Source organism: Nyctibius grandis, chromosome 8 (assembly GCF_013368605.1).
Source record: "Nyctibius grandis isolate bNycGra1 chromosome 8, bNycGra1.pri, whole genome shotgun sequence".
NCBI classification, from domain to species: domain Eukaryota; kingdom Metazoa; phylum Chordata; class Aves; order Nyctibiiformes; family Nyctibiidae; genus Nyctibius; species Nyctibius grandis.
Genome location: NC_090665.1, coordinates 36,295,933 through 36,311,190, shown reverse-complemented (window position 1 = coordinate 36,311,190; position 15,258 = coordinate 36,295,933). Strand labels below are relative to the sequence as shown.

At 39.3% G+C, this 15,258-nt stretch overlaps 1 protein-coding gene across 1 annotated transcript in view; it reads right to left on the bottom strand.

Annotated features, from left to right (window-relative positions):
• LOC137666750 (vitellogenin-1-like) overlaps positions 1-15,258 on the bottom strand; it is a 43,107-nt gene that overhangs the window by 12,212 nt on the left and 15,637 nt on the right. Inside the window, 11 exon segments of the mRNA XM_068406955.1 lie at positions 102-158; positions 242-1,009; positions 1,654-1,823; positions 2,723-2,942; positions 4,497-4,641; positions 9,709-9,894; positions 10,007-10,100; positions 10,190-10,379; positions 10,638-10,757; positions 10,844-10,945; positions 11,032-11,156. Coding sequence (XP_068263056.1) covers positions 102-158; positions 242-1,009; positions 1,654-1,823; positions 2,723-2,942; positions 4,497-4,641; positions 9,709-9,894; positions 10,007-10,100; positions 10,190-10,379; positions 10,638-10,757; positions 10,844-10,945; positions 11,032-11,156 — 2,177 coding nt within the window.

Genomic DNA, 15,258 nt, shown 5'->3' with positions numbered 1-15,258 from the left:
GAATGCTCAAGTGAAATGAACCAAACAAAGCCCTTCAGTAATATGCTTGATCATATCAACTGTAGCCACCACAGGAACGTGCACTTGAAGTAGGGACCTACCTGATGGACATGAGCAGACCTGAACCGGAGCCGGTATACTTTTGGAAGGTGATATTCCTGCAAAATTCCAAAGGGAGTTATTACCTACAGCTCAGTAAAGATCACCTCCTAGCAGAAGTCAAAGCATTAGGAAATTTTACCCATTCTGTAGAAACGTCGTAACTACTGTGACTGTTAAATTGGGACTCGACATGTTTTGGCTCAGCTTGTTTGTCATATTTGCTGTGGCGACGGGAAACACCAACGCTTTCACTGCTGCTGCTGGTGCCGCTGCTGGTGCTTCTGCTGCTACTGCTGCTACTCTGTGTTTTATGCTTCTGCTGACGGACACTTCCCTCTCCTGCAGCAGTGCTGGCATGTGGAAATGATGTGGTCTTGGACTGCTTCTTAGCTTTATGCTTTATACCAGATGCTTTGCTACTGCTGCTGCTGCTATTGCTGCTGCCTTTTCTGCTGCTACTACTGCTTCTGCTGCTGCTACTGGCCTTGTTGCTGCTACTCCTGCTTTTGCTGCTACTACTACTGCTGCCCTTGCTGCTGCTACTGCTTTTGTTACTGCTACTACTACTTTTGCTACTACTGCTGCTGTTACTACTACTACTTTTGCTGTTACTACTACTACTACTGCTTTTGCTGCTACTGCTGCTGCTTTTGCTGCCACTACTACCACTACTGCTGCTACTGCTGCTGCTATTACTGCTTTTGCTACTGCTGCTGCTACTGCTGTCCCCAAAGGGGTAGAATTTCTTTCCTTTGACGTTGGACCGTCTTGTTTTCAGATTTTTCTGGGTGCCTCCCTGTGATGCTCTGTGGGCAGAGTTGCTGCTGGAGGGGCTGCTCGTTTTACTCTCGGCACTTCCACTGCTGCTGCTGGCACTGGATGACGAGCTTCTAGATTTTCTTGTCCCCTAGTCAATGGTACCATTGGAAAAAGAAAATTATTTTTCTGTGTTCCTACAGAAGGCTCTAAGTGAAATCAGATACAGAGAGCTATGAATCTCTCTACTGCCCCAGAAGACAAAATGTATACCTGATAGCATTCTTGCAATACATCACAATAAGGCAAATTCATAATAGTGTATTAAAACTACACATAAGTAGAACAATACCCCAGACCCTTTTGTGATAATGAACATGTGTAGAAATGGTTGATCATACAATTATATGTAACTAATGTTGCTAATACAGTGCTGTAGCTGTGATTATCTCAGGGCAAGTTGTATAGGTATGTGTCATACCTTCCTGCTGCATTTGCAGTAGCTGGAAAGAACAGACTACCTTTTGGGCACACAACAGCAATTTTGTGTCTTACAAGAGATTTTTCAGAAAAACCTACAAAACCAACCTGCTCTTCCTAATGTCCTTCACCTGCAGAAGAAATGAATGCAAACAAAAGACCTGCATAAAGACTTGTATACCCAAAAGCCTGTCTTTATTTTCCAGTTTTTGTATACTATCTAAACAAAGGAGGTTACTTAGTAAAAGAAATATAAATAACTAAGCTTTGTGTAATGTCTTCCACAAATCTAGAAGTGGATTTTTGCAGCAGTACCTGGTCATTGGTACCATCAAGGATTTTCTTCACTCTTTTAATAGCTTCTTTGCTGGGAGATACTTGTGCCTCTGGATCTTCAAATGTTACTAAACGTACCATTTTTGTAGGAGCTTGCTCTCCTGCTTGAATTGTGACTTGTATTTTTTCAATAGGTGTCTCTGTGTAAACTGAAATTGCATGACAATTAGTATTACTGTTAGTATTAGCAACTAAATCATAGAATAAGCCAATTTTTACTATAATTTATTTAGCCATTCTTCCGCAAAAGAAAATATAAATGTTCATGTATTATTTTTGGTATTGAGCAACTTTGTTAGAAAATTTCTGTAATAGCTAAAGCACATACTGGCAATACCCAAATTTTAAAATATTAGCATGATACTAGATTCTTTTCAAGTCAATAAACAGAATGATCAACAGATTTAAGTCAAGTGAATTGAATTGCTTAACTAGATAACACTACGGGACAATGAATTAGGCATCGGAGAGGAACTGAGGCTCAACTCTTGAATTGTAAAGAATGGCCCAATGGTTAAGCCATTAGTTCAATACTTAGGAGACCTAGATTCAGTGGTCTGCTGTGCTTTTACTTCTTATGATCATGGATTAAGATATTAAGGACTAGATGCTGGCAGGGTTAATCCATAATTCCCTTTAAGAGTTTGGGTTTTTAGAGTGTAGCTACAGGACACTGCACCAGATCTGTTGTCCATGTCCAATTGCTCTGTGCTCGCATCCTAAATCCAATGATTCAGGATGCATCAGACACGCTCTGCAGGCACAGATCAACTCTGCTTGACACTGGCCATGCTGAGACACTGGCCATGCTGAGACACTGGCATTGCTGGGAGGGCTGGGAAATAGCTGCTCAGACGAGTCGGGGAGAAATGTATTCCTGCTACAAGAGTAGTCTGTTGCCAATACTGGCAGGGCTGGTAGGTCTAATGGTAGTTTTAGTGATACTTCAGATACAAAAGATATATATGTACATATACAAATATATATGTGTATATACACATACCCCTACCCACCCATTACTTTCTTTTTTGTGCACAGTTGTATTTACCTGGCTTGAAGCTCATTCTAAGGGCATGCTCTCCAACTAGGTAATAAAGAGGCACATTTTTGATAAATGCTGCATGTACACTTTTCCTCTCAATGCACACTTGAACCCCAAATGTACTTGAATTGGAGCACATGGACTGAACAAACGGCTCTTTTCGGGAAGAAGAGTGTCCAAAGGAAAAGGAATTTCCCAATGAAACATCTTCTGCAGACTGTCTGTCCTATTAGATAATACATGTCAAGTTAAACTGGTCAGCAGTAAGAGGAATACTTGCATGTTATGAGTCCTGTTTCGTTAATAGCTACATGTATTCTGCAAGAGGAATTAACCAGTTAATTTGAGATAGCAAGGCCATGATATAGGACAACTTGGTTTTCAATTGGACAAAATTATCAACTGAATGGCTTGATTAGACTGTCTAAAGTAAAAAGAGCTTCAGATCTTTCAGAATGGAAAATTATATCATAAATTAATTCTAAATATTTAACTTTGTTTTCCTGGAGTATTAGACAGTGTTAACAGGTTCTTGATAAATCTGAGTATGCTCTAGACTGACTGGAGTTCTTTCCTTTGATTTACGATTGGTTCAGACAACAGACCCTTCATCTATGTCCATGAAAATTCTGTCTCAGTTGAGGTCTGACATGAATGTGAGACTATATTAACTAGACGGTCAAAGCATGTCAGATGTTAGACATTTCCACTCAAAACTATGTAATTTACATGTGCTAAGCAATGCTTGCAGAAGAACAAATTAAAATAAATTAAAATTAGAATCAAATCCATGAAATGAAAACTATGATTTCCTGGAGCAACGAAGCAAATACCTAAAGACACATAATCATAAGCTTTCATTTCACATGTAATCCAGGTTTGCAATTAATTTTTCACTCAGTTTATCATGTCTCACAAGATTCCAAACTTGCATAAACCCCACTGAAAAACTGGAACTTGAATGCTAGTATTTTCTTTCCAAAAGAAATTCTAATGATACTGGGAAATGCTCCAGTTAGTGCCACTTTTCGGTTGTTGTTCATTTAAGAATACCTGTGGAGTGTTGAGTTTTCAAGAAGAGCAGCACAGAGGCACAAAGCAGAACTTAGCTTATTCCAGGATCTTGGAAACTGGTCCCACTGACATCATGTTTGCCTATTGACTTCTCCACAGGAAAGTGCTGTACTCATCCTCTGTTTGTCTCTTATTTTATCTGAAAAACCCTTCAGAGTTGCAGGACAGCAACGAAACCAGGACAGGACAGTGTATTTCTCATGGTGATGCCTTCACAACACTGCCCATCATAGAAAGCCTGTACTGGCTTTTGCAGAAAATTGTAGCTCAGGAAGTCATTTGGTTTGACACACAAACTGCCATCCATCCTTGAATCAGGATGCTTATAAGCATTAAATTTGGCTCTACAAGTTGAGCATGGAGCGTCTTGTGGAACATTTGTGACTGCCCCAGGAATGTGATACTTGCATAATGATTGCAAAGCATTTTAAAGATTGTAGGCCTATCCTGTAGATGGCAGTGTAAAATTAATTACCAAAGAAAATGCTTTTGCTTTTGAAAAAATGTTGCAAGTCTGATGTATTACACTCTAGAGTTTAAAATAATGTTACTATAGGGCTATTTGTGTTATTAGATTTAACCTGACTTATTTTGAGTGAAGCAGCATTGGTCAGAGATGAATTGTACATTTTCCTATGGAGAAAAGAAATGGTCTCCCACTGATTAAAAGCCCAAAAAAAGAATAGTCAGACACTACATCATTTACCCTGATGTTATCAGTCTCGCCTGATGCAGAATCTGAATCGAAGGACATCTTCATTATGTCAGGCACTGCTTCAGCTAGAAGAACTGGAGTTGTCTTACTAGCAGCCAAATCCCCAATATTTCGTGTAATAGCAAATATCTTAGACCTGCAGAATAAACATTAGAGGAAACCTGTATTGATAAAACACTGCTGAGGAAAAGACCTGAATAATGCCTTGTAGCATGTACTCAGCAACAAGTATCATGCCTTACAAATTGCTTTACAGATATTTACAGCATCTTTCCTGTTCAAGGGCTGCTAAGAGTGAATAAAGACATGGACCAAACTCAGGGGCGGAGAACTCAGTTAGGCTTTTAGAGTAACATGTACAGGTTAAAAGTATTGAAATTAATGGGATCTCTGTATGCCTGACACCTTGAAGAACAGCTCACTTACCCAGAAGCCTGGCTGTGGATTACATTATTAAATTTTTGAGTCTCCTATTTTGATCTTCTAGACTTTAAAATTTTTAAACTAATCTTCTGTGTGTTCACTGCTAACCTTAGTTCTCATTTCCTTTGACACTATATTTGGGAAATACTGCCATAACTTCAAAAAACATAACTGGAGACTGGTGGCTACTGAATGCTGTTTCCTGTGCAACTTTTGTTAAGGCAGAATTAAAGAAAGGAGCCTGAAATCACTAAATTAAGTGTCTCCAGACTGATCTAAATTCACTGGTGCTCAAGGCTTGGCAAGACATCACAGAGAGATGTGTAGGAAGGTTAAGAGTCTATTTACGTAAATGTGTTCAGTACACTGTTTCCGGTGTTGTGGACAACAAGGGTATTAGTCACTATCCAGGATGACTGATATAAGGTGCAGCATGAGACTGAGACTCTCATGGCTAAATATCCTGGCCCCCTGGCTCCATACTCCACATTCTTCATGGAAGTTGTTCCAGTGCTGTGATAACTATGAGTTTTGTTTTGGGTCAGAGAAACATCTTGAATACTGAACACTTTTGAGAGATGAAAACCTATTTCCCTCAGCTATTAACATTGTGTTAACTCTACCTTATTAGCCCTTTATCAGCGCTAACATCCAGCTCAAAATTCCCCACTTGTTGTTTCTCAAGTATGAAGTTGATGTGCTTGCCCTGGGGCTTTTGTGGTCTGCTGATGGAGGTGGCCTTTGTGACAGTAAATGGAAAGATGAGCTGCAAAATGGTCTCTATTTTAATATGGTCCACACTGTACTAGCCTGAACAATTCCAATCTAACCTATTTGAAAGATGAATTTGTATTCATTTGATAGCCCTCTCTTCCTCTTGAAGGCTCCTACTGTGCTGTGTGCACTGTAAAGCACACAATTGCACTTCATGTGGAACACCTCAATAAAACGTGTGTCACCTGTGGGCTTTGTTTTCTTTTCCATCTCTCTCTTTTTTTAGATAAGGACATGACAGCACTGCTCCACGCTGGGTGATAGGAGAACCTTGAAGAATGGAATCTGAAATAAAATATTCTCCCTAACAAGCTGAGGGGATAAAAGAAAATACAAATCAGCTTGCATTTCAGATGGCTCATCAGGGTAAAGGGACAAAAAGGGAAATGGTTTTATTTTAATCCCATTCAATAATTCAAATGACCACTGAACCGCAGGCTGGGTGTCCAAGCAGAAAGCCCTCAGGTTTCTTTTCCAATTTTTTTTTAGTATTTTTTATGCCAATAGTCTACTCCTGCCACCTAATGAAAGTAGAGGATCGATTCCTCCCTGTTGAGCACAGAGAGCCGACAAATGTAGCTGCATCACAGGTGACACATGTCAATGTCTGCAGAATTACACAGCACAGTAAAATAGGCTACAAGAGCCAGCTCTGGTGCTTTAACAAGAAAAACAGTCACAAGAAGGCCTAAAGCTATGGTATGAAAGAATCTGTTCTCTCTGATCCCACACAAGGGATAAAAAATAAAAGGCAGATTTTCCAATATGTATTAGTGTATTTTTTGGATGAGAGAAGCAGCTGTGCTATAGTATAAGCCAAATTCACTGCAGGGGTAAGGGACAAGCAATTCAGCTGTGTTGGGCCCACTGATGTTTCAGTGAGTGTGGCCTTACATACATCCCTAACATGGGGACAGAAGAGCTCAACGACTGTTTAAAACAAAGAAAATCAACGAAAAACTATTTTCCCAGGTTTTAAAGCGCAGCGTGATCTCGTATTTAAATAAATGAGAAGCAAGAGAGAAACCTCCAACCAGACCTTTAGCTCTCCTTCTGCTGTGGTGAAATGAAAATTTCTGCCTTTCCTACACATCATCCTTCTGACCTTGGTGCAAAGGTGTTATAAAAACAGAGACTTGGCGCACCGGTTGTTTCTCTCCTGTGTCACCAAACGCACTGCCCTGCCTTGCGAGCTCACAGCATATGCTGGCTCTTCTGCATTTTCCATTACACGTGCTGTATACATGTTGTATAGAGTGCTGCAATTTTGTAATTCAACTTATAAATAAGATGCCCATGTGAAGCAATTTCTGCTTATCCTACAGTTAAAACAAGCAAAAAAGCCCTATGATAGAAGCTCTATTCAAGATTTTTTATATGCTTCAGCAGCCTGTCATTATGAATATGTGATATATTTACAAAGTGCAATTTCTGGCAGCTCTCCATATTTATACTTTAATCACAGGGCTCTAATTTTTCCCTGAAATTTATTTGATTTTTACTTCTTCCTGTAAATTTTGTTTAAAAGTATGTTTAAGCAGCCATCTGTAGTATACCAAATAATTATGTTAAAAGAGCCTTAAAAATAACTATTATTTTTAATTAAATTTGACTTTGATAGGATTGACTTGAAACACATGCTATATATTCTCTCCATGGTATGATTAATTATTTTGCTCTGATTTTTGCTATAAAGAAAGTCGAGTCCGTAATGTGCTGATTTGTCTTGGGAATGCAATCTCTCTATCACCAAAGTTTTCATTATTTCTTTCTTTAGAGTCTGCGGTTGCTCACCTGAGTTTCTCTTTGGCTTCTGAAAATTTATATAAATCCCACAGCTCTGACAGGTTATAACCTGTACGGTCTGTAGGATATAACAGAACTTAATGCTATTGAAGACTGTTTGCTTCCTGTGTCTGGCTGTGAGAGAGGAAGGGGAAAACAATATCACATCCTGACTAGCTTTAATGACATGATACTATAGAAAGTAACCCACTGACCATCAAGACAAAGTGCCCAATACTAAAATATTTTGAACAGAGCTCACAAACAAATGAAAGAGCAATAGCTTTCTAGAACCATTTCTTTAGATGGGGAATTTAAAGCTGAAGAGGGAAGGTGTCAGAATATCTCTAAAATACTGAATTCAATAGGTTCTTTATTCTTTGGTGGATCTATGCAAAAGGAAGAGAAAGTCTATGTTAAAGTAAAATTTTTGACTCATTCTATATAGACTATATATGTATCCTTTCTCTCTCTGCCATGCCTGCTTGTTTCTCTTCAATGCCTTTAAGATTTTACTTTGCTTGGTCTTTGACCTCCTCAGTGATGTGGTTCGATGTTACATTCTCTAGTTATTGCTTTGCCTTCGCTTGTACTCATTGCTGTTTCATTGCTCTATGTGGTTTCCACTGACCATTGGTTTTGTAACAATGAACGGGAATGCTTTTTGGAGAAAAATTGATGGTGCTAAAAGTTAGCTAGTGAGTATTAGCTTTCTCATATACTTGGCATTATAGAGCTATTTCCGACTGACTACTTCACTTTATAAATGATAATGCTGCAGGGTCTAGAGAAGGGCTTGGGCTGGAACTCATGGACTCCTCCGCTGTAATTCCTTGCCTCTGATACTGACTTGCTTTATGCTTTCTGGCAATGCGCTTAACCCTTTTTGTGTCTGATTTGATTTCCCGCTAAGTCAAAGAAGGGAAATATTTTTTGTTTTGCTTTTCAGGGAGGATCCTTCTGCTAACTTCTGCTTGAGGCTCTAAATTCCATATCAGTGTGCAATATTCTCATTTCAGTTCAGCATCCTTATTGAGTTCATTAATATCTGCCTCACCCTCTCCAGCCGTGAGAGCTAGTGAGATCAGCTACCTGCTGTCCCTGATGACCTTGGGAGCAGACTGTCCTGGTCTTCACAAGAAACTGAACAAAACTTTTGGGCTGTGGTGCCCCAGCAGCTTACACACAGCTAACTGATGCTCTATGAACTGCTGAAACCCTCCCTCCTCTGCATAGAGAACCTGATTGCAATCACATTTGATGGAGTGGAGAAATCACCTTAGGGAGGAGGATGTGATGTCAAATGCCTACTAGGATGGTCTGTGACCATTGAAGGGCAAGAGAGAATAATGATTAGCTTAACTGGTGGCTAAACTAAGGAGACTTGCAGAGCTTCTCTAGGCCAGCAGCCATGAATGCTAATTGCAGCTGGGTCAAGCAACTGAGCTCTTTTGTTACGGCTGTATTCCTGGAGCAGAAATTTGTTAACATTTCCGTGGATTGTATAATAGCCGATTTCTGTTGTCAGTGATGTTTTTTCCTTTATGATGAATTTTCGGCTTGTCTTTCTAGGTATTTTTTTTCATGTGTGTGTGTGAACGTTTTCTAAGCTTCGGTCTACTGTTTTGATTCCTTGGACATACTCTTTCTGTTTCCTCCCTCTCTTTGTGCTTGTATTTCCATCTGTTTTCATTTGTTTGGCATCTGGCTACAACAGTTTTCCAGAGTGTATTGTAATTGCATGCACTGATAATAAATCAAGTAGACCTAACAGGCAAGAAAACCAAATGGCAGCCACAGGGAAACAAGGTAAAAACAAAAGAAACACAAAATCCTCTACGTTTCAAGGCATCAAATGCAAATATATATGGGTTCTCTGTTATAACTGATAGGATTCAGCTGGCTTGTATCTCACCTAGTGTCTTCAGCCCAAATATATGTATTGGGATAGAAATTTTGTGCCATTTGTGTTTCAAATACCTTATGGGTCTCAACAACTGAGAAATAGTCCTAAAGAGGATTTTCAGGTCAAGACCACAGGAAGTAATGCATATTTTCAAGCAAAGCTTTGGTACATGTCACTTCATTTAAAATATACAACACCAATCATTGCCAGCTACCCAAGCTATCACTCAAAGACAAGACCCCTAAGCAACTGTTCTATTTTATTTGGAAAGACTCTACGTTACTACATAGAAAGATAATAAGCGCCATGTCTTACCTTACAGTAATTATGTTAGTCTCATCTTTACATGGTGGAATTTCAATTTTGATATTTTTTTCCTTCATATGGACGGTGGCAACAACATTCACAGGTACATGAGCATTTATTTCAGTGTGTGCTTCCAGCCCTGCCTGGATCATACGTGTGTTGATCCCCATTACAAAGGTCATCTCCTTAGCCATGCTGAAAAGGTAGAATGAAGGTAAAATTATGTTCAGACAGCAAACAGCTGTTGAATTTTTATGGCCTCTGTCACTTGGAAATATAATTATTTTATTTTATACTAAATATTTACCTTAGGCTCATTTTGGATCGCAGCTTAATGTTGGCATTTAGTAATTCAGTCAATCTGAAATCAGACTTTGGAGAAGGTGTAATCTGTGCTTGAACTGTTATGAAGAAAGCAAAAAAAGTGTTTAAAATCCTCCCCCAGTCTTGATAAGCATGTTTATATTGCTCAAGTCTTGAAATACGTTACCATTTCCTGACACTTTTGTGACAGAAGAGTAATAGAAGCTGGTCTCTGTCGGAAACCCAGTGCAGGTGGGCACTATACGACGGATCTCAGAGGACAGTAAAGCCTTGGTCCACTGCCTCCCTACGCCACTTTGAAGGCTACTGATTATTCTCCTTATTGAAGGGATTTTTTCATCAGGTCCATACCATGCCTGCAATTACAGAGTTCAACTTGTCTAAATAAGCAGAACTTGAATATCACGATCCGTGTCATTAACTGTGCCTCAGGGGAAAGTCTGCCAGCAATGATTATAGCTAATCCTGACCAAAGCTTGACCTTATTTGCCTTGATTAATACTAAAGACAAAAACCCTTTTGAACTGAAAAGTTAAAAAAAAGGAGATAATGTGTGAAGGAAACAGTATTTGAAAGCTCTTGATGCTTGGGTGGTGGTGTTTTCGAAATGATACCTGCAATGCATTTTGCATGGCGTTTTTATCAAGTCCACCAAAGAACAACTCTTGGCCAAACATCTTCAAGTAGCCCGATGCAAAAGGTTTGTCACTGGAGAATGCTTTCCAGTCAGAAAGCTGCATGAGAAGAGGAAGAAAGTCTGATTCTTCATAACATTTGGGGAAGCAATACCTTAGAGATTTTCTTTTCCCTGAAAATTTACCTTTTTCAGGATTTCCTTGAAATCATAGTCAGTCTGCCAGTCCCTGTCAGGAGAGTAACCTTTAGCAAACATCTCCTGCAGTCCTTCAACTGTCATTCCCACCTGTGGGAAGAAGTAAAGTGTAAATGCCAGTTGGATGATGGTCGTAAGAAAGGATGAGAGGGCAAACTGCGGGTAGACCTAATTACCTCCAAGGGATCAACCACTCTTCCAAGGAAATGTGTCCGCAGCTGGGACATTGCCATCGTTGGAATTAAGCTGCCTGCATTATTCAATACCAAATATTTAGCTGCCAGTCCACTCATAAGGACCTCTGAAGAGAAATAGGCAGTAAAACATCGGACAGTTAGTTTTTAAAGCCACAGTGTGCAGATTGTATCAATTTACTAATTGCATAATTCAATGGATACAGTATGATATGAGAAAGGCCAGAAAACCCAGCTATAAAACTGATGTTATAAAACAGTCATAAACAGAGTATTTTGCATATTTGAGCTATTAACGGGTAAAATTACAAGCCCACTGTTCATTGCATGGTGGTTATGCTATTTTTCCAATTGCTTCTGCTACATCTTTCACATCCGGTCAGATTCTGTAATGTCAGTTTGTGAAACGCTTTTACGAGGCATCATTTAGGGCAACTTGACAAAGGGGATCAGAAATGAAAACAGATTTGCCATCCTTTGCTAATAGTTATGGGAAAGTGATATAGATGTCCTATAAGGACAGATGGTGAGGTGTAGATTTGTCTCTCAGATTATTCAGAGGCAATTTAATACATCTAGTTCCAAATTCTGTAACTCCTTACGTGAAATGCACTAATTGTTAAGTAATTGTTAACTATTGAGTGACCTTTGAGCAAACATAATTTGTGTCTACTTATATTCTCTACTTTAGATTTATCATCTATAATATTCTTAGATACAGATAATCCGTGCAGAGCATAGTCATGTGTTCTTCCTGATCTTTGCATAGGTCTATACAGTCCAGTTAAAGTAATCCCAAGGCTTTTCTAAGTTACTTTAGGTTTTAAGAGGAACAAGGCTGACATGATATGTAGGCATCCCTGTCATGCTTCCTATCTTCCAACCTTCCTCTGTCTTCTCTTTCTACACTAGTTGGAGGACAGGGAAGTATTTTAGGAGCCTTATGTTAAATTTTTGCTATCCTCATGTTAGATATAGGCATCCTGCAGTGATTAAATCCCAGCACCATGAGAAATCAGCTTTGGAAATCCAGTACAGCCAGGATAATTGCAGAGTCCTGGAAGATCCAGACCAATAATTTCAGCACCTGTATGGAAATTATTGATGAATTTTAGGAAATATATTTTCAAACATTATATGAGAAGGAGTGAGTCTTTGACTTCTTTCCAGAAAAGGAGTGCCTAAATTCTCACAAATTATTTAGCCAAAAGTTATAGAAAAGTTTATTGCTTGGTTCACAAATGTGGGGCATTATGAATACTCATGCACATATTACTTCTCTAGTGCCACTCTCTGTGTTTCAGATAACATCTCACTTTTGAGCCAACACTTTCCCATTCTCTTCTGAATCCGTGCATGCAGACAGGGATCTGGATGGTCCTTTATCCTCATTTACTCCTTACGCTACGTTGTTTTGTATCAGATTGCTGGGACGAATTTTTATCTCTAATTTCTCAGGACAGAGTCCAACTTTTCACGTATTTGAGAAACAGTCTCTTCGAAAAGCAATCACTTTTAGTCTACTAAATCTGTATGAACTGGCGTTTCACTACATCACCTTCACTGTTTTGCTGTATGAAGCTCCTGTGCTACCCAAAGTGCTAGGCATTATCTACCTACAGCATAGGTGGTTCAGTAACAGCTCCTAAAATCACAATAGAGATATGTGTGCCACCCCATTGAGATGGCAGAGGCATCAGTGGAGAACCTTCAGCAGATAGCAAGGAGAGACGACAGAAGCTCACATTTTAATGCTGATCCTGTAGAAAATAAAAAGCAGAGCGATGCCACACTGGGACATTATTAATAAGCTGACTTGAGGCTTGGAAATGTGAAGACTAGTTTTTCTCTGAATGAGCTTAGCCAGAAGATTCCTAGGTGGTGATGTGGACTGGACACTAGAATGAGGCATGGTACTTCTAGTGAATTTGTTAAGGCTCTTTTTTTATGTGTTCTAACCCACAAAAATTGTTAGTTAAAAAACCCCACAGTACTTACTGACACCTAATAAGAAGTGTTGCTCATAAATGATTAAATTACAATGCAGAATTCATTGACTCGAAGAGAGCAGGCATATTTTCCATACCTCAGGCATTACATAGCACTAATCCTCTAAGAAAATATTTACCAATGAAAAATCCTACTGGCACAGTTAGATGATGCACTGTAGCCACTTCACTGTGACAGTGAGATGGCACCTGCATGTATCTGACTAAACGTCTTTCCCCAAGGAAGAGGGAGAGAAAAATCAGTGATCAAAGAAAGCAGTCTTTGGTACCTATGAACATTAGTACAAATAATTATATGAATCTGTGCATATTGAGAGTCAGATTCCATCAGTCCTCACATTGAGCAGAGCCTGGGTCATCCCTTTGATTTCAGTAGCAGTGTGTAGAGCATGAAGCACTATTTGTGGTGGTCATGTGTGACAGATTCCAGATAGATTCAGCTGACATTATTGTCTGTCATTAAAAATTCAGCATCTAGCACCACAAAGATCTGTGATGCTGAGGGCACACTTTTGTTTTTAGCAAGGAAATAGGTACTGCATTACAGCCGTCACTATGGTAACTCCTCCAGAATGGACTCACTGAAACACATTTCACCTGTGGCTAGTGGCGACAAATCAAATCAGAAAGCTGGAGGATGGATCCTCCTCCCACACCAGTGTAATAGAGGATTGACTTCATTTAGCTAACTGAGTTATCCAAGTCTCAGATTAGCATGTGTGAGAAAAGGATCTTGTTCCTTATTCTTCAGGATGAGCGGTTTAAATATTACATATGCATGGTAATCAAATTTCTGACACTGGTCTTCACCAAGAAGTAAGAGCAATTCACTGATGTGCTGCATTTCCAGGCTACACCCAGAACAAAGTAATCCATTTCACATAGCTCTCTGCCAGCTACCCTCATGCATACTGCACCCTTCTTTCTCACTGTGCAAAAATTCAGATAGCTTCATTTTAAAAGCAAAAATAAGAGGAGAAAACGAGTACCTAAAACTAGAAACACATATCTCCATATTACTGGAAAATGTATCTCTCCCTGAATGCATTTTAAATGGTACAAAAGTTCACACAGTGCATATTAGTGACTGTATTTCTTTGATCACTCTCTGTCTCCATCTCTGAGGCAGCAAGCATGTGTATTGTATATTACTGTGGTTGTTGTGGTATGTATTACATTTATTTTTTTTGTAGAGAGGATTAAATGGTCATGTAAAAACCATGAAACAGGGACAGGGCAACAATAAGATATACAAGTCTTTCAAACCACTCCCTCCCCCCCCCCAGAAAAAAGGCAAAAGTACTTTTACACTTAGCACTGTGGATTTCGGATGTTTCAGAATCTCTTTTTCTATTGATTACTTTAAAAAGAATCTTTACATGTACCAGTGAATAACAAAAGTGTTAAAAACATCCAAGTCCTCCTAAATAAACAGCATGTGTAAGGAGACTGTGTTTGTAGATATAATCCCCCTAGTCTGCCAGCTACATATGCCAAATCACTGAGGCTGTCATGGTCATTTACATAGAGGAGCTGCTTAAAAAAATCTCTACTGAGAAAAATAACATACATGGAAAATGGAAATAGCTACAATTTGGCCCAGCAAGATCTGTCTTCTAATCTGGTCCTCTTGGCTCTGACTGCATTTTAATGTGCAACTCCCATTGATGTATAGCCTCCAGATCCCATGTGCGGATCTGCTCATTTCAGTAAAGAATCCTGGTAGGAAGGTGCAAGAAAATTTTTAGACGATGAGCCTGAGTTAGCTGCTCATGGGTGCAATGAATTGTCATATCTGAATGTTTTCAGAGTTTGCTGTTTCACTGGGCACTACTGTGGGGTGAAGAGTATTTAGCATCACATTTGAATTCAGCAAAAGTTGTAGGTGTTCAGCACCAGCAGAAATTAATCCACTTCAGCAGTAATTTAGGTCCCTTCTGTTTGTTTGGTGCTGAACAATGGTATGAAATTGTTAAGCACCACTGAGACTACAGCATTTGATACAGGAGCATGTGCCTCACTGGCTAATGAAAATGAAGGGTTAGAGCCCCACAAGCCCTCTGGTAATTTCATGCTGGCAGTGTACAATGCAAAACACACAGGGACCTAAACACTCTCCAAATGGAGAGCCTGAGATTTTTGTTTTTTTTTTTTTCACTGAACATAGGAGAATATGGAGGAACAACATGCAGCTAACCAA